The sequence below is a fragment of the Gobio gobio genome (assembly GCF_949357685.1).
Source record: "Gobio gobio genome assembly, chromosome: 21".
NCBI lineage: Eukaryota > Metazoa > Chordata > Actinopteri > Cypriniformes > Gobionidae > Gobio > Gobio gobio.
In genome coordinates this window covers 41312488-41338681 of record NC_137117.1, presented here as the reverse complement: position 1 = coordinate 41338681, position 26194 = coordinate 41312488, and the positions used below count along the sequence as shown (strand labels likewise).

Below are 26194 nucleotides of genomic sequence, written 5' to 3'. Positions count from 1 at the left end.
ATATTCACAAAACTGGAGACGCGCTTCGGGGTTGTACATAATGCTACGCCATTTGCGCAGAGCTCAGAGTAATGGCGTCTGTGCCACACCAGCTCACAAGACTCACAAAATGAAGCGACGGAGGGAATACCTATGTTAGCAGAGGGCCTTTAGAAGGGTTTGCGGGAGCGGGACTGCAGTGAGAGGACGGGAGTTAAGGACTTTCATCTGTTCAGCGCGATGATAAAGCTGAAGTCCAACCAGACGCGCACGTATGACAGAGACGGCTATAAAAAGCGCGCGGCCTGCCTGTGCTTCAGGAGCGAGCGCGAGGAGGAGGTGACGCCGTCAATCACTGCTGTCTTTATTTACTTCACCAAATACATTGACTCTAAATGTAATCAGCTAACAAATGTAGATGTTAGAAGTAGAGTTGTACGTGTGTATATGATAGGATATGTGTATTGTAAGGCCACAGAGCGATATCTGCTCATGTCTGTTTGGTTTTCGACAGTCACTGCTGTACGGTAGTAAAACTTGAATTTCCGCCCATTTGACACGGTTATTGTTACTAACTTACTGTAAACACTTAAATTACGCCATCAAATAGTTGCTAACATAAATGGGATTAGCCTGATATTTTGGACATTCTGCATGTGTAATCTCATGTTTTTAAACTATATGGCAGGACCATGTAAATATCACATTGTTATCAGTACAATTGAATTTATTGTTTAATACTGCCACCCTAGTGTTTTGTGTAAGAAACTTTCTTTGTCATGTTGGTTAGCCGATGTGTTTATGGCCATGTTGGCTAACACCAGGATACCAGAGCTTCAGGAACAATCACAAAAGTAGCTGTAGTTTGAGTATTGAGTATAATTGAATATGAAACATTTAGTGTTACATAATGTATGGACACTGTTAGTCTCTCACCCTTTCGGTTGTGTTAAAGGAGTAGTTCATTACGCCCCCTCAAATCATCCTCTGTGTATAAGACTTTCTTCTTTCAGACGAACACAATCAGAGTTATATTAAAAAATGTCCGAGCTTTATAATGGCAGTGACGGGGCCATTGAGTTTGAAGCTCTGAAAAGTGGATCCATCCATCATAAAAGTGCTCCACACAGCTCTGGGGGTTAATAAAGGCCTTCTGAAGCAAATCCATGAGTTTGTGTAAGAAAAATATCCATATTTAAAACTTTATAATGTAAAATATCTGGCTTCCGCAAGACGTAGCGTAAGCGTTTTGAACTGCGAGAGGCGTTACACTTATAGCGCAAGTTAAATAAGTTGAATTTTTCTTAGACAAACGCATGGCTTTGCTTCCGAAGGCTTTTATTAACCCCTGGAGCCGTGTGGAGCACTTTTATGATGGATGGATGTGATGTTTAACTCAGTGGACCCGTCACTGCCATTATAAAGCTTGGAAGCGTCAGGACATTTATTAAAGGGTTAGTTCACCCAAAAATGAAAATTCAGTCATTAATTACTTACCCTCATGTCGTTCGACACCCGTCAGACCTCCGTTCATCTTCAGACACAAATGAAGATATTTTAGTGTAAATCTGATGGCTCTGAAAGGCCTCCATTGGCACAATGCACGGTTCACTCTCAAGACCCTTAAAAGGCACTAAAGACGTCGTTACAAAGTCCATCTCACTACAGTGGTTCTACAATAACTTTATGAATCGGCGAGAATAGTTTTTGTGCGCAAAAAAACCCTAAATAACGACTTATATAGTGATGACGATTTCAAAACACGGCCTCATGAAGCTTCGAAGCGTTATGAATCAGTGAGTCGATTCAGCAGTTTGAATCGCAAAATTTCAGCAGTTTGACACGCGTTCGGAATCATGATTCGACTCACTGATTCATAACGCTTCGAAGCTTCATGAGGCCGTGTTTTGATCTCGTCATCACTATGTAAGTCGTTATTCAGGGTTTTTTTGCACACAAAAACTATTCTCGCCGATTCATAAAGTTATTGTAGAACCACTGTAGTGAGATGGACTTTGTAACGACGTCTTTAGTACCTTTTAAGGGTCTTGAGAGTGAACCGTGCATTGAGCCAATGGCCTTTCAGAGCCATCAGATTTACACTAAAATATCTTCATTTGTGTTCTGAAGATGAACGGAGGTCTTTTGTCTGAAAGAAGAATGTCATATACACCTAGGATGGCTTGAGGGTGAGTAAATCATGGGCTAATTTTCATTTAAAAGTGAACTAATAATTAATTAAAGTCATCTCTGCACCTGGATAGGAGGAGGACGTATTTAAAAAAAGATCTTAAAAATGAAGCACATTGTGATGTGTACACACACGCCGTGATGTCTGAGTGATGAATAGCTCATGTTTCCTGTCGGCGGTGTGTGTGTGTGTGTGTGTGTGTGTGTGTGTTAGGTGCTGTTAGTGAGCAGCAGCAGTCATCCTGATCGATGGATAGTCCCTGGAGGAGGGATGGAGCCCGAGGAGGAGCCCAGTGTTGCTGCTGCCAGGGAGGTGTGTGAAGAGGTAGGCGTTCTTGAAGGACACTTATTTGTGCTTGTTATTGTGATAACGGACGCAAGGAGAATCACACCAGAGTCGCTCTAAATTATGTTTAATACTTTAAGAGCCAGGTTATGCAAAAGGTGCATAAAAACAGACACAAAATACAGCTTCTAGGTACTAAAGCAATATTTAAAGAGCACCTATTATGGCATTTAAAATGTTCCAAATATTGTTTTAGAAGTCCCCAACAACAGTTTTGCATGCATGCAAAGACAAAAAAGACTTTAGTTTTCATATAATATGCATTTATTTTAACCTGTTTTGACAGCGATTCTCAAATGATTCCTTTAGTGATTCACTTTTCAAAACCCCGCCTTTACGTGACGCTAATCTGCGCTGATTGGTCCGATGACCCAGTCAGTTGTGATTGGTAGAGTCTGTGCAGATATTTTCGGAAACGGAACGCCCATCAAAGTCTTATAGTGACAGTAATTTGTTAATATGTGTCAGGAGTTATGAATATGAAAACCGCGTCGGTACCGTTTGATTGTAATATGAGCCTCAGCTGATCTCATTCATAAAAAAACTCCTCTATTCTCCTCACGAAGACTCGCGACAAATCAACATCCCTCAGGGCTTTTAGTTCAAAAGTGTGCAGATGAGGAGATATATTGATAGATTCTCATATGTCTGTGTCAAATTTCTAAACAGGATAATTTTTATTCAATACTTCCTCACCTAATCATGAGCGATTGAGTCTCTTATGTGTGGTTTTCAGTTCATCCTGGCAGCCGGAGGGCGCTCTGAGCACATGTAATCCATATATGGTACAGACAGACGAAGAAGAACCATGTGCCATAATAGAAGTCCATCATAAAAGCTTCCTGAGATCGCGAAACATGCAAATAGAGACATTTGAAGACTAATAAACGCACAATCGCGACGATGTATGGTTTGTCTTCAAGCCACTTAGTCTTCAAATGCTCATCCTTGGGCAGATGAGAAAAGTTTGCTTTTGAGTCGCACTTCAGAAAAAAGCGTCTCGTCTAGTGATGGGCGATATTGACTTAAAAATTTATCCCGATATTTTCTAGTATTTATTGCTATAACGATATCAATGACGATAAATGTAGTATCATTCCCCATGTTTTTGGATACAAGTGAAAGCTGCATGCATTCTTATATATATATATATATATATTTAATTAATAATTTTTTTAATGTAAAATTCCACACCAGCCTTTTCAGAAATGGAAAAGTTGCAGATATAATTGTCTTCTGTAAAAGTGCAGGAAATGTTTAAATAGTGCAACTGTGCTAAAAAAACGTCACACAATACAAACAAAAATAATTTTTAAATCAATGACAAGTTTTACATGTAAACCGATTCTGTATTTATTCATACATGGTGCAAACAGTGGTAAAAATAGCAGAAACAGCAAAAGTAATTTTCCCAAAAATGTCTTCAGATTACAAAAAAGTTGCAAATAATGATTTAATGATAGAACTTCAGTAATTTGAGTTGATAATATAATAATACCACGAATTATTCTACTAATAAAAAATAAACTGCACTAAGGAATAATGAGCTTCTGGGTTCATGAATATTAATCACGTTGTCAGCGCTCATTCTAACTGATTTACTGAAATCAAAACAGGCACCGTAATAGGTGCGCGCCAGCCAATGAGATTCCCGTTTGTGCATTCCTTTCTTTCTGTTCACGAAAGGCTGAATAATTCCAAGTAAACGCCATTACTTTACAGGAAAATGCAACAAAGGATATTGTTTACATGTAGCACGTCAATTCTGTTTGGTATAAGACTCTCTCGCTCTCTCTTTGAGTGTGTGTGAAACACTGAGCGCTCTGTCGCGCGCCTCACACTAGTGTATAATGTGCGTCATATACACTGCGCATTCATTGAGATGAACTGAAATAGTGTGCTTTACCGATCGATTGAGAAAGAGCAAATCTCTTAAGCGCTCCGTCCAAGTGCTCAGCGAGTGAAAATACATCTGTATGGTTCAGATTGCCCTCAGGTAGCCCCTCGTTTAGCTATGAACTCTTCCGCAGCTTCCGCCATAGTTGTTTTCGTTCTGCACGTGAGATGCGGATTCAGTGCCACCGCTCCCATTGCGCGGCGCTTAGGACACAGAGTGGTGCGGGGGGCACCACAAGAAAATCTCTCTCTAACCCCCATTCAGCTATACAGAGTGACGAACGCAGCCACCGCGGCCATCATAGAGTAATAACGCTTAGGGCATCAAGACGGCCAGCGGTGGCACGGTGCGGATGGGTCGCGCCATCAACTAGGCTTTATCGTTATTATCGCGGGAAGGCAAATTCTTATCGTGGGGAGAATTTTTACCGGTATATCGCAAACGATAAGATATCGCCCATCCCTAGTCTCGTCTCCATGATGTTTTCTAGTTTTCACTGGCGTCTCGTCTCCATGATGTTTTCTAGTTTTCACTGGCGTCTTGGAGCAATAAGTGAGCGTATCGTTTTCAAATAACTTGACAAGTTGACGTCATCTAGTCAGAGAAAAAGCTTCGGTCTTCTAACGATTCTTAAAAATGACTCAGAGTCGACTCTTACCTTTGAAAGAAAATAACAATATATATACGGTGCACTGTCATATTTCAAACTTTGCAGGATGTTTTTGTTCATTTAGATCTATGTTACACACTACATGAAAGGTACATTTCAAAATTCCATGATAGGTGCTCTTTAAAGGATTAGTTCACTTCAGAATGAAAGTTTCCTGATAATCTACTCATCCCAACATCATCCACGATGTTCATGTCTTTCTTTCTTCAGTCGAAAATAAATTAGGGTTTTTGAGGTAAACATTCCAGGATTTTTCTCCATACAGTGGACTTCAATGGGGATCAACGGGTTGAAGGTCCAAATCAATGCAGCTTCAGAGACTCTGCACGATCCCAGACGAGGAATAAGGGTCTTATCTAGCGAAACGATTGGCCATTTTCTAAAAAAAGTAAACATTTATATACTTTTTAATCACAAATGTTTGTCTTGCGCTGCGCCACGTATTACGTAATACCATTGGAAAAGTCACGCGTCGTGAGAACCGATCAAGTGTTTACAAAGCAAATGTGCAAAGACTAAGTCAAACACCCTTCACAAATAAAGGTAAAACAGCGTTGTCGGACGATTTTGAAGTTAGAGGAAAAATGATAAGATGAGTTTTTCGCCCTACCGCTGTACTTCCCCCTACAGTGACCTTTCCAACTTAATTACGTAATACATGGCGCAGCGCAAGACATACGTTTGTGGTTAAAAATTATATAAATGTTTTGAATGACAGATGGCTTCACTAGATAACACCCTTATTCCTCGGTTGGGATCGTGTAGAGCAGTGCTTCCCAACCTTTTTTCAGACATGGCACCCTTTGAAAATGTTCTCCATTTTGTGGCACCCCCTCGCATGCGTTACGCTAGGGGTGTAACGGTACAGATTGCTCACGGTTCGGTTTGTATCACGGTTTTAGGTTCACGGTTTCGGTACGGTTCAGTTTTTGCTATGTTCAGGGACAAAAGGACTACTGTCAAATAAAAATAAAGAAAATAATAAGAACAAATAATTTAAATACAAGCAGCAGCACAAATAAATACTATTGAGCAAAGATACTAATAAAATAAACTATGCTTTTCAGGTTTTTCAGGTATGTCTAACATTAGTTTTCAGGTACAGAAATTGATCAAATGTAAAATAACATTGCATATTTGACTGCATAAATTAAAGATTAATCCTAATAAATGTACAAAAGCTATTCAATCAAGAGCAATGAGTGATTGTTGTTTGACATTAAACAGACAGCAGTAAAGGCTACTGCCCCTTTAAGACCTAATGCTCGGATATGCGTCGTCTTTCTCGACTGTATAAAGTTTACTTAAGGCATATACAGACTATGTCTGCTAAAATACTCATCAAGATGGACAGGTTGACATACTTTTTGTGTGAGTTTGTCCGTTCAAGAGCGAGCCTTGAAAGATAACTCAATATTTGCACGCGGTGAGACGTGTGCGCGCTTTCGGATGAGCGCACAGAGACAATTTTCTCACAGGTTTCTCGACAGGTTTTTAAGGCTGCTGTCACTTTAAGAGCGAATGCACGAATCCAATACACTGAGACACATCCACTTTACACCCAGCTGTAGCATTTTGACATCATTGTGTGTGTATTTGACTATTCGAGTGTATTAAGACGTAAAAGAGAACTGAATTGCTGACAGACACGGCTTTCCTTGAACGCGCTTCAGCTGTGTGTCAGCACACCGCATTGAGTTCTTCTTCATGACTTATTGCGATTAATAACTCTCTTTAACATCAAGCAGGCACATCCTGCTCTCTCATTCATGCATTTCTAAAGTGTCAATAGTGCTGTGCTATGTGTATACATTTACATAGCACGATATAACCATCTCTAACAATTCAAAACAACCGTCTGCATGTCTTCATACACCAGCTCTAATAAGAACAGGAAGGACACCATTTTGAAATCTAGGGATGGAGAAACACCCCATCGGTTCTCCACAATTATATATAGCCTGTGTGTGTCTATTCATTTAGTCTCTGTTAATTACAATCCTCAGAGTTTTTAGTTTAGCAGTCCTGGTTTGCAATATATGTTGGACTGAAATATCCACACAATAAGCTTCAATTCAACATGTGTTAATGTATTGACCACAGCCTTAAGTATGTGAAGTTAATGTTAGTTTGTAAATATAATTGTTCATTGTTTACTTGTACAATGGGAAATGCTACAACACATTAGTATATGTAAAATGAATGTGTTACCTAGATTAATAAATGCTGTTTAAGTATTGCTTCCACTGGTGGCCAGTGCATTAACTAATGTTGGCAGATTGAACTTTATTGTTAGAAATACCGTTTTAAAGGATTTGACTTTCTCTGCTCTATTCCTTTTTACAGTTTCCCCATCTGCAAACACTCACATGATGTCTGTAAATCATTAGCAACGCAGTTCTCACATTTATAAGATTAGTCAAATAATAGGAATTGTTCCAAATATGAGGATTACTGGTCAGCGCCACAAACACAAATAATCTTATGTTTACTTGACAAACACATTTGTTTGAATGTGTTGTTTGCTGCAGTATATGCAGAACATATAGGGCTGAATCTTATTTTAAACATGTTGTGATTTAGATGAATTGCTTCGCAGTTGGCTCACATTAAACTTCAGAGAGCTTGTTGTTTCGTGACTGTGACATGCTATAAATGTCCTGAATTCAGTGTTTCACTCTATATTGTTTTCATTCCCACAGGCAGGAGTAAAAGGCACATTGGGAAGATTGGTAGGCGTTTTTGAGGTGAGCATTTTGTTATAGCAAACAGAAACTGTCACCATGACCGTGAATTACAGTGGTGCTTTAGTGCAAGCTGAAATTAAAAAGATTTGGAGAGTAAAGTTGTAATGTTTTGAGAATAATCTCATGATTTCACAAGAATAAAGTTTTGAGATTAGTAGAAATTTTTGTGACCCTGGAGCACAAAACCAGTCCTGCGTCTCACGGGTATATTTGTGGCGATAGCCAACATTACATTGTATGGGTCAAAACTATCCAATTTTCTTTTATGCCAAAAAACATTAGGATATTAAGATCATGTTCCATTAAGATATTTAGTACATTTCTTACTGTAAATATATAAAAAATGTATTATTATTAGTAATGTGCTTTAATGAAGGACTTCATTTGTACAACTTTAAAGGCGATTTTCACAATATTGAGGGGTTTTTTTTTGCACCCTCAGATTCCAGATTTTCAAATAGTTGAATCTCGGCCAAATATTGTCCTATCCTAACAAACCACACATCAAGATTATTTATTCAGATGATGTATAAATCTGATGATGTATAAAACAATTTTTTTTTTTAATTGACACTTATGACTGGTTTTGTTGTCCAGGGTCACATTTGGTAGTTTTTAGAAGTAAAAATTACAATGATGTTGCAGCATTATAGATTTTTATTTGAATTAGGGCAGCAACAACTAATCGATAATGGAAATAATCAACAAAATTGATTATCGATTAATCCTGTCTGCATGTTGAACAGAAACCATCCATCAGCAGCACCGTCACTTTACAGTAGTGAATAATGCATTTCTATGGACAAAAGATTTCTGAAATATAGTGAAAGACAGAGTGAGCTGTTTCTTAAACATGCTTTATATCAAACACTTCAAACTAAAGTGTGTTGTTTCATGTGGCTTGCCCTGTCAGGTGCTTTGACTAATGACTGCGCTGTTTACTGCGTTTTGGGATGTTTGTTTTTTTCTCAGCTTATATTTGACATTTATCTGTATGTGTAAGAAAGTCACACAAGTATTTCTATTTTTGACAGCAAGTAAACGAGGGCATGCGCATCAGACGGAGCACAACTTAAATACACATATTTCTTGTTAGACATTTAAAGGCACAACATGTAAGATTTTTGGATTAAAATATCAAAAACCCCTAGAACAATGTTATATATTTTTTTGTCTTGTGTACTTGCATTATCCCAAATGTTTCCCAGAATGTTTAAATTAGGGGTGTAAATCGGACGGTTCAAGAGATTCAAGAGATTCAAGAGTTTTATTTGTCACATACACAGTTATATACACAATATACAACTGGCAGTGAAATGTAAACAGGTCCGCTCCATGGACAGTGCAAATAACAGTTACAAGAAATTAAAATAGAAATAGAATAGAATTAGAATAAAAAGTATTAACATAAGTAGAATTATAAATAAATCAAGTAAAAGATAAAAATAGGAAATAAGATAAAAATAAAAATATAAAAATTAAAATATAAAAATATAAAAAAATAAGTGGATATGATAAGTGAGATAAACTGTAGACTTAGAAATAAGTGGTTAACATAAATATATATATATGTATATATAAAGAAGTATAATGTGCAAGGTTTATTACAGGTTGTTACGCAGTAACAATAGGAAAGTAAAGTGCAGTGCAATGGCAGTATGTGGATGTTAATGTTTAAACTGGATGTTTATGCGTGTGCGGGGTGAAGTGAAGTCACGTGACTGAGTTCAGGAGTCTGATGGCCTGGGGGAAGAAACTCCTCTTGAGTCTTTCAGTCTTTGCCATCAGGCTACGGAAGCGCTTACCAGATGTGAAGTGAGAGTTTGCAGGGTGATTAATGTCTCTGATGATTTTAGTAGCTCTACCTCTGCATCACGATTCGCTACAATATCCATTCTCATGGCCAGCGATATACAATATTTTCTAATACCTTAAAGTTCTGCGTTACGATCCGATTCAGGGGTATATCGATTAATATTTCAAATATTATGTGCCTATTTTACACAGCCAGTTACATTTTTATTAATGCACAACTGCAACCAAAAAGTTTGTTTACATACTATATCTGTGTTCTGTGTATAATTATTATGTATATATAAATACACACACATGCATGTATATATTTAAGAAACGTATATTATATTTTTATTAAAAAATTATATTTATATACATGTTTCTTAAATATATACATGCATGTGTGTGTATTTACATATACATAATCATTATTCACAGTACACACACGTATATTATGTAAACACAAACTTTTATTTTGGTCGCTATTAATCATGATTCATTTTTCCCCAGCACTAAAATAAGCATTTATTTAAAAATTTCTTGGACACTTGGTAGAAAGTAACATGATTTAGTGATGTCACTAACCCGGGAGGAAGCTTGTGTAGTCCCTACCAGCCGTTTGTTGGTCCTTAAAAAGGGATTTCTGTAAAAGAAAATATCTCGCTTTGCTCTGAAATTTGAGCGTTGTGACTTTGCAGACGTTGTTTATGCCCAAACGGCGACATCACACACTAACTAAAGTTAAAAAAGTAAAATAATAATCAAACACCCCTTTAAAACAAATGTGCCTCTTAAATATATAAATATCCTACAGGTATGATTTTTAACGTGGTGCATTGATGCATCGTATCTAGGGCTGGACCAAAATATTCGATATATATATATATATATATATATATATATATATATATATATATATATATATATATATATATATATATATAATAGGGCTGTCAAAAGATTAATCGCGATTAATCGCATCCAAAATAAAAGTTTGTGTTTACTAGGGATGCCACAATTCTCAATATAATATTGAACCGTTCGGTACGGCATTCACGGTTCAATACGCGCTTGTGAATTGCGTTTTTTTCGGTTCCGCATTTAATGAATTATTTTTCTACAAATTCTATCATTTGCCTCCATCCCAAGACTGAACAACGCGACATACATTCACATCACACGTTAGTGGTGGAGTTATACTCACAGAACACTTTAGTTATTCACAATCACGAAAGTTCATTATTTGCATGCGTTTTAAAGCCTTGCCGGCTCATTCGCGTGCGCGGTTTTAACATGCGCTTCTCAGAGCGCGCGCACTAAAAGCCTGTCAAACACGTGAATACTGGACTAGTCATCTTACTGCGTTCATACTGTCAAATAGACACAAGGTTAACATAAACACAGTCGGTTATGTCTAAAGTGAAAGTAGAATCGCAATCGTGTCTGTATATTAGATGTGTAGAGGTCTTAAATTGACAGCAGCGCAGACAGTGAACACGCGTCCTTAAAGGGACAGTTCACCTATAAAATTATGTCATTATTTACTCACTCTAATATTGTTTCAAACCTGTATTCATTTCTCGATTACATAATTTTCAGTTTTGAGTGAAATATCCCTTTAATGTTAATACAACAACAAAAGACAGAGAAAATCACTCACTGCTCTTGACTGAAGAACTAATACAGCTAAGAATCAATGTATATTTTATTGTGAAGTCTATTTAGTGTTTTATTTTTACATTTATTCATTAAATTTCATACTTAAATGCTGCTGTACAGCTCTGAGCTGCCAGTGTAAATCTTTATATATATTTATTTTATATTATCCAATACACTAGGAATGTGTAAGGGTTTTTTTTAAGTAAAGTTTTAAGTTTAAGTAAGGTTTTTCAATAAAATAAAGAAAGAGTATTGCAATAAAAAAATAGTCTTTTTTCTCTTTAACCTCTTGCGGTTCCTGTCGCCTAAGAATAGAATAACAAAAAGCCATCAGAACCGAACCGAACCGAAAACCGTGGGTAAAAACCGAGTTATGTATTGAACCGTGGACTAACTGTATTGTTGCATCCCTAGTGTTTGCATAATATATGTGTGTGTACTCTGTTAATTATTATTTATATATAAATACACACATTCATGTATATATTTAAGAAATATTTGCATGTATATACTGTATATACATTTATATAATCTATAATATATATAAATGTTTTATATATCAAAATATTTTTTTTCTTAAATATATACATGCTTGTGTGTGTATTTATATATAAATAATAATTAACAGAGTACACACACATATATTATGTAAACACAAACTTTTATTTTGGATGCGATTAATCTTTTGACAGCCCATATATATATATATATATATATATGTAAGGAATAATTGACGACGGGCCGTTCAATTATTAGAATGATAATGCACACCCGAGGTGGTGATGCGGTCACGACGCGAAGCGGAGTTACACCTCGGGTGTGCATTATCATTCTAATAATTGAACGGCCCGTCGTCAATTATTCCGCTTATACTACGGTTACCACACCTCAAGACATCGATCCGAAGATATATTTAAAGGGATTCGTCCGGTTTTTGTACTTAAATCGCTATTGTGAGTAGGACTATTTCTTCCGCGTCTCATCCAATGGCTCTTTTGTTAGTTCCGAAACGTCATTTTAAAGCTGTTAACGAAGGCTTGAGCCATTGATAGCATTCTACTGCAGTTATTAATAAAGTTATTAGAAAGAGAGCGAGAGCGAGAGCGAGAGCGAGAGCGAGAGCGAGAGCGAGAGCGAGAGCGAGAGAGAGAGAGAGAGAGAGAGAGAGTGCTTGTGTGAATTAGGCTGCCTCTGTGCGTCTCTAAACAGCTGTTATTACCTCGCTAGTGAAAAAACTATATAGGCTAACTGATCAAATCGTCAGAGCAGCGCTGACAGCTTTCTGTGCAAACTGTAGTGCGTGTGCGAGCATGTGTGATTTCAGTAATGAGACAGAAAAGCTTGCCTTTGGTGTCTGCTTCCGTCTGTTGGTTTTCATCTGGACTGTCTAATACTGCTGCCGCCCAGTTGCTGAACGTTTTATATTCACCGTAAATATTAAGATTTACTTTAGGAAAATCGTCTGTCATATTGTTGTTTTTCAGTCCTGTAATTTCCGTTATTACAGTTAACTATGCGAAGTGATATGGAACTGTAATGCGGTCAAGAGAGCTGCCTGGAACTACGTTCGCTGTGCGTCTCCCAGAAAATAATTGCACACCTCAGAACGTTCATCAGCCAATCAGATTCAAGCATTCAACGGCCCCGTAGTATAAATATATATATAAAACTGCTAGACAATAAGATAACTGTAAAAGAAAAAAATAATTATATATATATATATATATATATATATATATATCTCTATATCAGGGTTTTTCCTGGGTCAAAAATGGTCTTCGGTGGTGGCTGACAGACATGGTCATCCATACACACACACACACACACACGCACGCACAGTAAAAAAAGTTCCCTACCCACGTGATCTGCAAGTGCAATACTGACAAAACATTTTAAATAAATTCAAAGAAAATTTGTAATTTTTGCTTATCTTATTTTGATACCTTGATGTTTGTTTTTGTTCCTCATTTTTACACTATTTACTGATAGTTGTTTTGGTATATAATCATATCAATATTAAAAAGTAGTATTAAAAAATGAACAAATAGCCTAATTTTCTGCTATATACAATTTCATAAAATTATCAGCTAGCTAACCACAACTTTGTTCTGGGTTCACTCCAGTCTAAACTAAATGATTTTAGGCTATTTATTTTACTACACATTGTCCAAATAAATAAGCTGAAAGACTGTGGATGATTAAAGCTAATTCTTACTATCCACTCTTGCTAAAGTGGGTAAGCACACTTGTGTTCTCATTTCAAGTGTTCTGAGTAAATGATTCAACTGATTCATGAGTTCAGTGTTGGACTGATCCGTTCTAACCAGTCGTTAAAATGATTCGGTTCAAAGGAGTCATAATGTGGCGAATCGGACATTGGCTGACGCGCTGTGTGTGAATCCCTTCTGTTAGAACATCGCGAAAGATTTGTCAACACACAGAAAACACTTCATAACCGGATAGGATTTGTTTCACGTTTATTGAAAGTATGCTTTATGTCAGCTGGTCAGAGAATCAGTCAATGTTTTTTGAGCGCAATTCACACCCAGCGGTAATGAAAGGAAAACATCGTCTGATAGCGCCACGTGCAACATGGATTCGGTCTTCCGACCTTTTGATTTTGATTAACGTAATATGTGAAATATTAGAAAGCTAAGAATGCTTATTTTGAAGACAGAGAGCGTGCGAGCGAGGGAGGAGCTCACTGGTCGTTCTCTCTGACACTCAGTTAACGCAAGGGCAGCGGTCATCTATTCTACATCACTCATAAATCACAATAACTCATCAAATAAGGCTTTGGCGGGACAACAATTTGTTTTGGCGGCCGCCAAAAAAATTTCAATGTAGGAAAAACCCTGCCTGGGTCAAAAATGGTCTTCGGTGGTGGCTGACAGACATGGTCACCCACACACACACGCACGCACGCACGCACAGTAAAAAAGTTCCCTACCCACATGATCTGCAAGCGCAATACTGACAATACATTTTAAATAAATTCAAAGAAAGTTTGTAAATTTTGCTTATCTTATTTTGATCCCACATGAAAAAATACTATAGTATATTATAGTAAAATTACTCTAGTAAATACTATAGTGTTTTTGAACTGTACTATAGTAAATATACTACAGTAAATTAACAAAGTGTAGTAAATACTATAATATAATACAATATACTACAATTTACTGTAGTATCTTTACTATAGTATGGTTCAAAAACACTATAGTAATTTTACTATAATATACTATAGTATTTTTTCATGTGGGATACCTTGATGTTTGTTTTTGTTCCTCATTTTTACACTATTTACCGATAATTGTTTGGTATATAATCATATCCATATTAAAAAGTAGTATTTAAAAAATGAACAAATAGCCTAATTTTCTGCCATATACAATTTCATAAAATTATCAGCTAGCTAACAACAACTTTGTTCTGGGTTCACCTCACAGTCTAAACTAAGTGATTTATAGGCTTTTTATTTTACTACACATTATGAACATAAATAAGCTGAAAGACTGTGGATAATTAAAACTAACTCTTACACCCACTCTTGCTAAATTGTGTAAGCACACTTGTGTTCTTATTTCAGATGTTCAGAGTAAATTTAAACTGATTCGTGAGTTCAGTGTTGGACAGATCAGTTGTTCTAACCAGTCGTTAAAATGATTCGGTTCAAAGGTGTCATTAGGTGGCGAATCGGACATTAGCAGACGCGTTGTGTGCGAATCCCGTCTGTTAGAACATCGCGAAAGATTTGTCAACACACAGAAAACACTTCATAACTGGACACGATTTGTTTCCCGTTTATTGAAAGTATGCTTTATGTCAGCTGGTCAGAGAAGAGTCAATGTTTTTTGAGCGCATTTCACACCCAGCGGTAATGAAAGGAAAACATCGTCTGATAGCGCCACGTGCAAAATGGATTCGGTCTTCCGACCTTTTGATTTTTATTAACGTAATATGTGAAATATTAGAAAGCTAAGAATGCTTATTTTGAAGACAGAGAGAGTGCGAGCGAGGGAGGAGCTCTCTGATCGTCCTCTGTCACTCTGTCTATTCTACATCATTCATAAATCACAATAGCTCATCAAATAAAGCTTTGGCGGGACAAAACTTTGTTTTGGCGGCCGCAAAAAAAATTTCAATGTAGGAAAAACCCTGTATATATATATATAAATTATTTTTTTCTTTTACAGTTATCTTATTGTCTAGCAGTTTTTATAGGATGGACAGTTGAATAGGAACCCGACTTCGTTATACTTAATAATATATTTGCTTCTTCTTGGCCTAAGTGTTCCCTGCAGCTCCGCATTCTCTGTCTAGAGCGCACAACTGCATGAGCTTATAAGGAAGAAGCGCGCGCATGCCTGAGCTTGCATTTTGGGTTAAGCTGTGTTGGTTTGACAATGGGGAAAATAGAATAATAGAATCTAAATGTATTAGCCTTTTTACCCGTTAGGGATGTGACAGTGAGATAATTTTCCCTCACCGTCACATTACAGTGCTGCACCGTGCGGCCGTGAACGAATGATAGCGCAGCTTTTAGCTTCGGTTTGCCAATTCGGCTGCGGGTTGCTTGAATAGTGTTATAACCGGTGTGTGTTAATTTAAATGTTAGATTTTTAATAATTCATAATTATTTTGTTTTTCATCTGATGAATGAGTTGCTGACCAGATGAATTGATTATCAAACGTTAGTTGAAGCCCTCCTTTTAATTTGTCACTAAAACATTGCACTTATTGCTTGTGATTTGATATTTTCTGTGAGGCTGAAACGAGTTGTTTGTCTTTACAGAACAGAGACAGAAAGCACAGAACGTACGTCTATGTTCTCATCGTAACCGAGGTTCTGGAGGACTGGGAGGATTCTGTAAATATTGGTAAGAATTTGAGAAGAACTAATAGGTTAGCTTGTGCCAAAGTTATGCTGCGTTCACCCTACTTACAACTTAGTAGTTGAGCCTGGCCGTTTTTTGGGGGCCGGTATTAGGGAGTAAAAAAAGTCTGATATCAATAAATCAGCTGATATTGTTTATGTGAATATTATAGTGCAGTACCAGTCAAAAGTTTAGACTCACTTTCCCATTGGTGTGTCCAAACTTTTGACTGGTACTGTATATAGAATATATTTAAACACATTTTTTGCAATGATCACTCAAATGTAGTGAATATGTAATGGAGGCAGGGTATTTAACAATTAACTTTATTATCCAAAATGAATACAACACATAACCGACTGTCAGGGTTCCCACTCATCCTGGAAAACCTTGAAAACACATGGAAAATTATAGAAAATATAAAATGTCCTGGAAAATCTTTTTGTTGTCTGGGAAAATTCTTTTAAAAGTTATTTCTTTAGCCGAGTATAAAGATTTTATCGCTGGCCCAAACAATTAGCGCTAGTTGCAGAAAGCACATGTTCAGGAATGCTGAGTTTGATGCGTGTGAGTAGTATTTGAATAATAATGTTTAATAGCTAATGCTATAACTGGTCAAATGTATGCAGTGAATGTTAACTCTTAAGCTGCTACCTAATCACGTCATTTTGATATAAAGTCAGAATTGCAAGAAATAGTCAGAATTGCGTGATATAAACTCGCAAGTCTTTTCTTCACAATTGACTTTTTTTGCGCAGTTGCGAGTTTATATCTTGCAATTCTGACTTCTTTTCTCAGAATTGTGAGATCTAAACTGCAATTTGAAGTTATAAAGTCCAATTCTGAGGGAAAAAAAATTATATCACAAATATGTAAACTCGCAATTGCGAGAAAGTCAGAATAGCGAGATAAAGTCACAATTACCTTTTCTTTCTATTCTGTGGTGTAAACAAGCTTCCATAGTCATAATGTATGATTAAGAGCTCATATTGAAAAATGCTGGATTGTTAAGTAATGCCAATAAACTGTACGGCTTTTAAAGACTTAGAAAGCAATATTTGGCATGATCCTTGTCTTTTATTCCCGCCGTAGTAAAATTGAAAATGTCCTGGAAAAGTACTGGAAAATGGTTGCTGAAAAAGAGTGGGAACCCTGCGAAGCTCCAGAGTGCGACTAAATGGTCGCATTTTGCGACTAAAATTTGAGCGTGTGCGACTGAATTTTGCATCCAGTTGCACATGTGCGACCAGTAAATTTGCCTGATGTCGGTACTGGAGAAATTAAGAAAATACACTTACTAATTATAATTGATAGACGTTATGTCTGGCAAATTCTATCTTTGCCAGCCGTTTCTATATGAGAGAATATTAAACCATTTGTCCGTGATGCATTTTTGCCATTCGCAATCCAGAAGAGAGAGAAAGCGAGCGAGCGCTCACGTGGAGCTACAGCGAACAGAACACACAGTCAGCTTAATGAGGGACGATGGCCAAGAACTAAACAAAAGTTTAGTCTGCTTTAACTTTAGGGATGTGCTGTGATATTAATCTAATTTTATTTTCGATTTTGGCTTCCAAGAATTATAAAAAGATGGTATGAGGTAAAACTATTCAAAACTAGTCATTTCTCACTAAACCTAAACTATACGTCAGATTCAGTGATTGTTGTAAACTGCAGTCTCTACTGTTGCTAAACTGCGGGATGTGTTTCATAATAAAGAGCTATTAAATGCACAATAATCCGCGCAAGAGACGCTGTTTCCAACTTCAAGGCGGCTTATGTGTGTGTGCTGCGAAATGGACCGACTTGCACTTAATATTTTAGGCTTCGTGTGCGCGTCTGAACCATCAAATAAACAACAAATAGCCGGTGTCAAAATGACCGGATTGGAGAGTAGTTATTTTAACAGTTTATATCTTAAATGGTCGTAAATAGTTTGGAGAAATAGGAGAATATGATATTAGTTCTACATTCGATCGGTCTTAAAGGGGCAGCGTCTAATAAACCTGCTGACGATTGAGCCATTAATTCGAATAGAACAAAAGGCAAATAGAAAATATTCACATCTCTTCAATTAATAACTTTAGCTTTTATAAGCATTAATCTATCAATTTATACAGTGAAAACTATGCAGTGTTATTTTACATTATATTACTTTATTAGATTTCTTTGTAGGTTTGTTCTTTACTGTAATATTAATGTCAGCAGACCTTCCGAATGCACACTGGTCCATTTACAAATAGATATTTTATATTTTTGCTATAGATATTTTACTTTTCAGATTATAAAGCCATGTTAATTATGTTCTTAATTATGTTTTTTTTATATAGGCCTATAAAAAAAAATATATAAAGTATAATAAAAAGAATAAGAATACTGTTAAAGTACCGGATCGATAAGCAGTATCGGTAAGAGTAGTAATACCATTAAAACCTTAACAATACCGATCCCTATTAGTAATACAGTGGAAATTAGTAGATTTGGTTAGCATGTTGATTTACGGTGTGGTGTGCGCCCCTAAAATTTCTGGTTGTGCCCCTAAAATTTTCCGTTGGGGGCCACTGTGCTCCTAGTGAAAAAAGTTAGTCTGGAGCCCTGCCCTGGACTGTGTTTACGAGGAGACTCGCTGAGACAAACATTTTGCATGCACTTGTCCGTTTAAGCTCAAAAGAAATGGAACTGAATTCGGTTCAGGTTTTAAGTTACTGTCCTCTTGCGCTTGGTGGGTTAGGGATAGTTCACCCAAAAATTTAAACTAGCCCATGATTTACTCCCCCTCAAGCCATCCCAGGTGTATATGACATTCTTCTTTCAGACGAACACAATCAGAGTTAAAAAATTCAAAATTTGTGTCAAAATGACATCTAAAATATATTATTCTATTTTGCCTGGAAACGCTTCCAACACGCTTGCGTGTCGCGTGAAAGATAGGCTTCGGTTCTATTTCTAGCATGCACGTGTTTTCCGCGCGTCTCGCGCAGGCAGTGTGCACGCTCTAACCTGTTAACATGGGAGCCAAAATAAAAATGGACACGCCACGCAGCTGAGACGCTCACGCCACGCTTGCAGTGTGTAGCCGGCCTAAAGCAGTTTCTTTTTTGCCCATTCTTCTTTGAACTGCCAGTCTATTTATTAACTTGCATCGTCTTCGGTGTAGCAGAATAACCCATCGTGTCATCGCGGTCGTGATCAAGAGTACAGCTGTAGTATCAGTGTCCTTGTTTTCACATATATTTCATTTGAAGAAGACGGGAAGAAATATGTGCGCATACTGGTTCACGTTTACAGCACTAGAGTATATGAAATATGTCCTTAAACGTTAAACGCGCTCGCTCCGGTCTGTATCAGACTAATATGATCCATGTGGAGAGTAGGGGTGTAACGGTACACAAAACTGATGGTTCGGTACGGTAGTTTTAAAAATGGCTTTTTATTTATTTTTTATTAAACAGTGGTTTATTGAAAAAATTATGTCTGTCCTTAAATTAAAAAAAAATTATAACTAAAAGTTTCTTAAAGATAATGCTGTAAACTATATAGGGAGCCCTTACTTATACTAATTATTAAAGGTTAACAACAGAGCCCAAACTATGAGCCTATATTCAGCTGATATTCATGTTTAGATATAGAATAACCAACACTCAAATAACACACTTATAAAAGATGAGAGAGGCCTGTAATTTTCATCATAGGAACACTTCAACTATGAGAGACAGAATGAGAAAATCACATTGTCTGATTTTTAAAGAATTGATTTGCAAATTATGGTGGAAAATAAGTATTTGGTCAATAACAAAAGTTAATGTCAATACTTTGTTATATACCCTTTGTTGGCAATAAAAGAGGTCAAACGTTTTCTGTAAGTCTACACAAGTGTTGCTGGTTTTACACACTGTTGCTGGTAGTTTGGCCCATTCCTCCATGCAGATCTCCTCTAGAGCAGTGATGTTTTGGGGCTGTCGCAGGGCAACACAGATTTTCAACTCCCTCCAAAGATTTTCTATGGGGTTGAGATCTGGAGACTGGCTAGGCCACTCCAGGACCTTGAAATGCTTCTTACGAAGCCACTCCTTCGTTGCCCGGGCGGTGTGTTTGGGATCATTGTCATGCTGAAAGACCCAGCCACGTTTCATCTTCAATGCCCTTGCTGATGGAAGGAGGTTTTTACTCAATCTCACGATACATGGCCCCATTCATTCTTTCCTTTACACAGATCAGTCGTCCTGGTCCCTTTGCAGAAAAACAGCCCCAAAGCATGATGCCCCCCCCCCCACCCCCATGCTTCACAGTAGGTATGGTGTTCTTTGGATGCAACTCGGCATTCTTTCTCCTCCAAACACGCCAAGTTGAGTTTTTACCAAAACGTTTTATTTTGGTTTCATCTGACCATATGACATTCTCCCAATCCTCTTCCGGATCATCCAGATGCTCTCTAGCAAACTTCAGACGGGCCCGGGCATGTCCTGGCTTAAGCAGGGAGACACGTCTGGCACTGCAGGATTTGAGTCCCTGGCGGCGTAGTGTGTTACTGATGGTAGCCTTTGTTACTTTGGTCCCAGCTCTCTGCAGGTCATTCACTAGGTCCCCTGTGTGGTTCTGGGATTTTTTTCTCACCGTTCTTGCGATCATTTTGACCCCGCGGGGTGAGATCTTGCGTGGAGCCCCAGATCGAGGGAGATTATCAGTGGTCTTGTATGTCTTCAATTTTCTAATAATTGCTCACACAGTTGATTTCTTCACACCAAGCTGCTTACCTATTGCAGATTCAGTCTTCCCAGCCCGGTGCAGGTCTACAATTTTGTTCCTGGTGTGTCCTTTGACAGCTCTTTGGTCTTGGCCATAGTGGAGTTTGACTGTTTGAGGTTGTGGACAGGTGTCTTTTATACTGATAACGAGTTCAAACAGGTGCCATTAATACAGGTAACGAGTGGAGAACAGAGGAGCCTCTTAAAGATGTTGTTACAGGTTTGTGAGAGCCAGAAATCTTGCTTTTTTGTAGGTGACCAAATACTTAATAATTTGCAAAAATTATTTCCGACAATGTGATTTTCTGGATTTTTTTTCTCCTTCCGTCTCTCATAGTTGAAGTGTACCTATGATGAAAATTACAGTCCTCTCTCATCTTTTTAAGTAGGAGAACTTGCACAATTGGTGGCTGACTAAATGCTTTTTTGCCCCACTGTACTATTGCGGTATCATCAATATTCATATCATAACAAAAATAAACTGGTACACCGCCCAGCACTAATTTCTGGTTTCTTTTGTTCACAGGTAGGAAAAGGGAGTGGTTTAAGACAGAAGACGCCCGGCGTGTGCTGCAGTGTCATAAACCTGTGCAAGCGTCTTACTTCGAAGCCCTTCAGCAGGACTGTATGGCCAGCAACGGCACGGCACTGGTGGCCACATATAACATTAATCAAAACTCTCTCTCCAGCATCAGATAACCACCACAACTAACACAGAAGCCTCTGCAAAATTCTCCTCAATTTTCTACCTTTTCTGAACTCCTCCTGCAACCACTATCACATTTTTTTTTTTTTTTACATTAGCACATTAATGGCAACATTGAATGAAATCTGATTGCATTTTACCAGCCTTTTTAGTGTTCAGATAAAGAGTACAGCCTGGGGATGTGTGAGGATGAGAGAAAAGTCGTAGAGTAGTTTGTTTGTCTTGCGTTTTAATGAATACTTGCATGAGACTCTCATTTCCTAGCATCAGGTTTATTGAATGCAACTACACTTTTCTATCGTGTCTTGAAACAAGTGGTGTTTAAAGAGAAAGCTGTCCGAAGTGTTCGTAGTAATGATGATGTTGTGGTAACGGTTGGCCCTTTCGTTCTGCAGTGTTTGCTGTTGTATAGAGTGGGCTGGATTTCTTTTGCATGAGCATGTCACGCATTAATGATCTTAAAATACAGGGAGTCTTAGGTTTTCGTGATGTGAACTAAACCGAATGTAGATGTTTTCTTGGTAACAGTGACGGACGGGGCCATTCGACTATTGTTGGCGTTTGTGTAGCGTGGTAAAATCGCATAATCATCGTTTTTAGTTCTTCGAACTGCTAAACAAAATGGGTCTCATGTCTTAAAGTGATCAAAGTAGTGTAAATCAGTCTTATTGCCAATATTACATACCCATGTTGGGAATTCTCACAAACGCAGGTACTTTTTCAGGAACACGTTTGCAACATGCTCTAATGCTGAAGGGGTTTAGTGGTTGGTACTCCACCACTTTTACCGTTGAAGGAGATTTTGATGGAAATTGAAGGAAAGTCTAGTGCGTTGGGTCTGCAATCCTAGATGGAAAAGGTTTTGACGTCAGAATTGAGTCATTTAAATAAGTGGCTTAATGCGACGCTGCTCAGTCCAGTTCACTGAGTGCACTTGTTTTGTTGTGGTATGGGATTGTGTTTAAGAGAGAAGAGAGCTGTGGAAGGACGGTCTGAAATCGAGTCAAGGTCAGTATCATAAATCTCACGGTCCGCTGATGTCTGATTCCTCCTCACTCTTCTGAGGGTTTTGCACCGGTAATCATAGCACGATAGCAACAATTTACAAATGTTTTAGTTTTGATCGTTTCAACTTATTGTTCGTCCACTCATTAACTATAACCATAGATTGTGTGCGCGCGCGTGTGTGTCTGTGTACAGTATGTGGGTTTGTACGTTTGAAATAATGTGAATAGTCGAATAAGACTTGTGGCCAAGGTTAGCTGTCCGCCTAATAAATCGCCTCTTGCATAAGGAGATGGATTTCATTTGAACTGTTTACAACTTGATTGTAGTTTCTCTTCAGACACTGGATATTCATTGACCTCTTTTCATTTGTTGTTGATGACTGTTAATAATGGTGCCATTTTCATTTTTGAAAGGCGCTCTTCTAGGTCTTAATTGAATCTGTCCTAAGTATAAATTGTTGAATTTTTTTTTTTTTTTTTTACTTTCTGATTTTATATACTTTCCACAGACACATACTTCAAATGAGAATTGGTTTAGCTCTCAAGTAAACTTGTCTTATCAGTATTTCAATGTATTTTTCTAAATATATTGTATTGTAATAAGATTAGTTGGCTAAACCCAATCCAAAGTTGGTCCTCCAATGTATGTATAAAGTGATTCTTATTTCCATAGTGAACTTCAAACCTGTGGCACAACAACAGCACATTTCTGAGAAACGCTGCTGAACTTGAAATCAAGCCAAGCAAACACACCACCCCTCCCTTCATTGCTTCGCCCCAAAATTGCACAAACACGCAATGCAATTGTGGATGTGTCTTTATCATAGCTGATGCCAAGCAAAATAAGCAAACATAATGAACGTACGACTAAGATCAAACAATTGAACACCATACACAAGAGTAAATACAGGCAGGCGTTGGTTGTTAGTCGCCAGCAGCTCCAGACAAACAATGACACTTAAAACTGCCCTGTTACTAAAGCTAACATTACAACACCAGCGTATCTTTGGTTCGGTGAAACGGCAAAACCGATGTTACTCGCATATGGAGCAGAAACGAGCCTCGGCATCTGTTTTCAGGCCTTCCCGCTCTTTAACGTCTCTCCAACGCTGGAAAGCTTTACTAATATTAACGCTGGTCCTAAAGCTCTTGCCTGATTATAGCCCTTCTTTTTCCAATGACATTCCTCTGTGCTTTTCTCTTTTGCAATGTCTTTCAGCCATCTCTCTTTCTACAGTTTTTCTTCACATCTCCCTCTCGTTCACTCTTTCCTCCCCAATAACGAGAGGACATGCCCCCTACTGCTGATTGGCTCACTCTCTCCTCCCACATCATGAGTGGATACGCCCCCTACTGTTGATTGGCTCACTATCTCCTCCCATATCAGGAGTGGATACGCCCCCTACTGTTGATTGGCTCACTCTCTCCTCCCACATCATGAGTGGATACGCCCCCTTCTGTTGATTGGCTCACTATCTCCTCCCACATCATGAGTGGATACGCCCCCTACTGTTGATTGGCTCACTATCTCCTCCCACATCAGGAGTGGATACGCCCCCTACTGTTGATTGGCTCACTATCTCCTCCCACATCAGGAGTGGATACGCCCCCTACTTTTGATTGGCTCATTATCTCCTCCCACATCAGGAGTGGATACGCCCCCTACTGTTGATAGGCTCACTATCTCCTCCCACATCAGGAGTGGATACGCCCCCTACTGTTGATTGACTCACTATCTCCTCCCACATCAGGAGTGGATACGCCCCCTACTGTTGATAGGCTCACTATCTCCTCCCACATCAGGAGTGGATACGCCCCCTACTGTTGATAGGCTCACTATCTCCTCCCACATCAGGAGTGGATACGCCCCCTACTGTTGATTGGCTCACTATCTCCTCCCACATCAGGAGTGGATACGCCCCTACTGTTGATAGGCTCACTATCTCCTCCCACATCAGGAGTGGATACGCCCCCTACTGTTGATAGGCTCACTATCTCCTCCCACATCAGGAGTGGATACGCCCCCTACTGTTAATTGGCTCACTATCTCCTCCCACATCAGGAGTGGATACGCCCCCTACTGTTGATAGGCTCACTATCTCCTCCCACATCAGGAGTGGATACGCCCCCTACTGTTAATTGGCTCACTATCTCCTCCCACATCAGGAGTGGATACGCCCCTACTGTTGATTGACACTCCCCTTACTGCCCCTTACGATCAGTGTGTTGTGCTGATCCACTTTCAACAGCGTTTCTCAGAAATTGCTCACTGCACCTTTAACAGCTGTTGTGGAGACTGGCGATGGTCATCTAATGCTGATTCATAAGATCTTTCTCTACCCATTCATTACAGTCATTAGTGGAATGGAAATAAGTAATGATCAAGGTCTTTGTACTGAAATTATGCCACATTTCTCCCTGAATTGTAAATGAGTTTTTACGCTTGTGTTGTAGAGAGAGATTTTTTTTTTCACTCCCCTTTTGTAACATTTCAAGCACACTGTTTACCCTGTATCTCTCTGCTGTATCTGATATTCGGGAAAAATCATTTGACTCAAGACCGTATAACAGTTGTGTCAACAATCCATCAATAAAACAAAGATGCTACATGCATATCATGAATCACAGGTGCAGTGGTTGTTTCTTCTTGGTTCACTTCACAAAGCAACATTTCTCAACGGACCACAATTTACAAAGTCACTTGTGTGTGCCTGTATATATGTATGTATATCATTTATAACATGAATCAAGACTTCGCCTGGACCATTTTTACCATGCACCTATTTGGGAGAAGAGCAATTAGCAGCATTTTAAAATGAAAAGGCTTTATCTTAGCTTCAGGTTCACTCATGATTCATTTTGAGATGATTTAGCAAAACAAACACTTATGCAACATGCATAATTACAGCGTGTTCCCTTAGTCCTTTGGGTTGGATTGCTTTTTCACCACAAGCAAACCTCTCCAGAGTTTGTTTTCAAGTGGGTCGAGACCACCTTGTTCAGGACCACATTTTTTTTTTGTGGTGCGGATGTGAGCGTGAATGCCATATTCATGCATGCCTAAATGAAGCAAGCTAAGGGAGAAAATTTGCCAGGTTTCAAAACAATTTCTCCAAATGAGCTAGGTGTGAAAACGACCTAAGAGACTTTGGAAGAAACTAGTGCTTGAAGAACAGAAGCATGACACTTTGGCCGGCCTGGTGGTATAATTACTCAAACGAATGGCAGTTCTTCTAAATCTCTAGTGAACTTAGACAAGGATAGCACTGTTGGGCACAGGAGTCGTAAATATTTGGCATAGAAGACCTTAGTTCAGTTTGGGGTCTGAAAGAGATAATGAGCAATGGAGCGACTATGAGTCAGATCAAATAATAACTCAACGGGGAATTGAATTAAAATGAGAGCGACTCGAATTACACTATACTTTATAAATAATTCAGAATTAATGTTTACACCTTAACTTATTCATCCACTGATATATAAGAACTTAGAGGGGACTCTTTTAAAGGGAAACAGGTCTATTTAGCTCAAATTAATAAATGAATGAATTCATAGGGAATTTTGAAAGAGTCTATTT

The 26194-nt window shown here is 38.2% G+C and overlaps 1 protein-coding gene across 1 annotated transcript; it reads left to right on the top strand.

Annotated features, from left to right (window-relative positions):
- nudt3a (nudix (nucleoside diphosphate linked moiety X)-type motif 3a) lies at window positions 1-25379 on the top strand. The gene is made up of 5 exons (XM_079803180.1): window positions 1-318; window positions 2384-2494; window positions 7785-7829; window positions 16078-16162; window positions 21431-25379. Exons 1-5 carry the CDS (start codon window positions 220-222, stop codon window positions 21601-21603), a joined length of 513 nt encoding a protein of 170 aa, XP_079659306.1. The 5' UTR covers window positions 1-219; the 3' UTR covers window positions 21604-25379.
- Window positions 25380-26194: the final 815 nt, after the last annotated feature.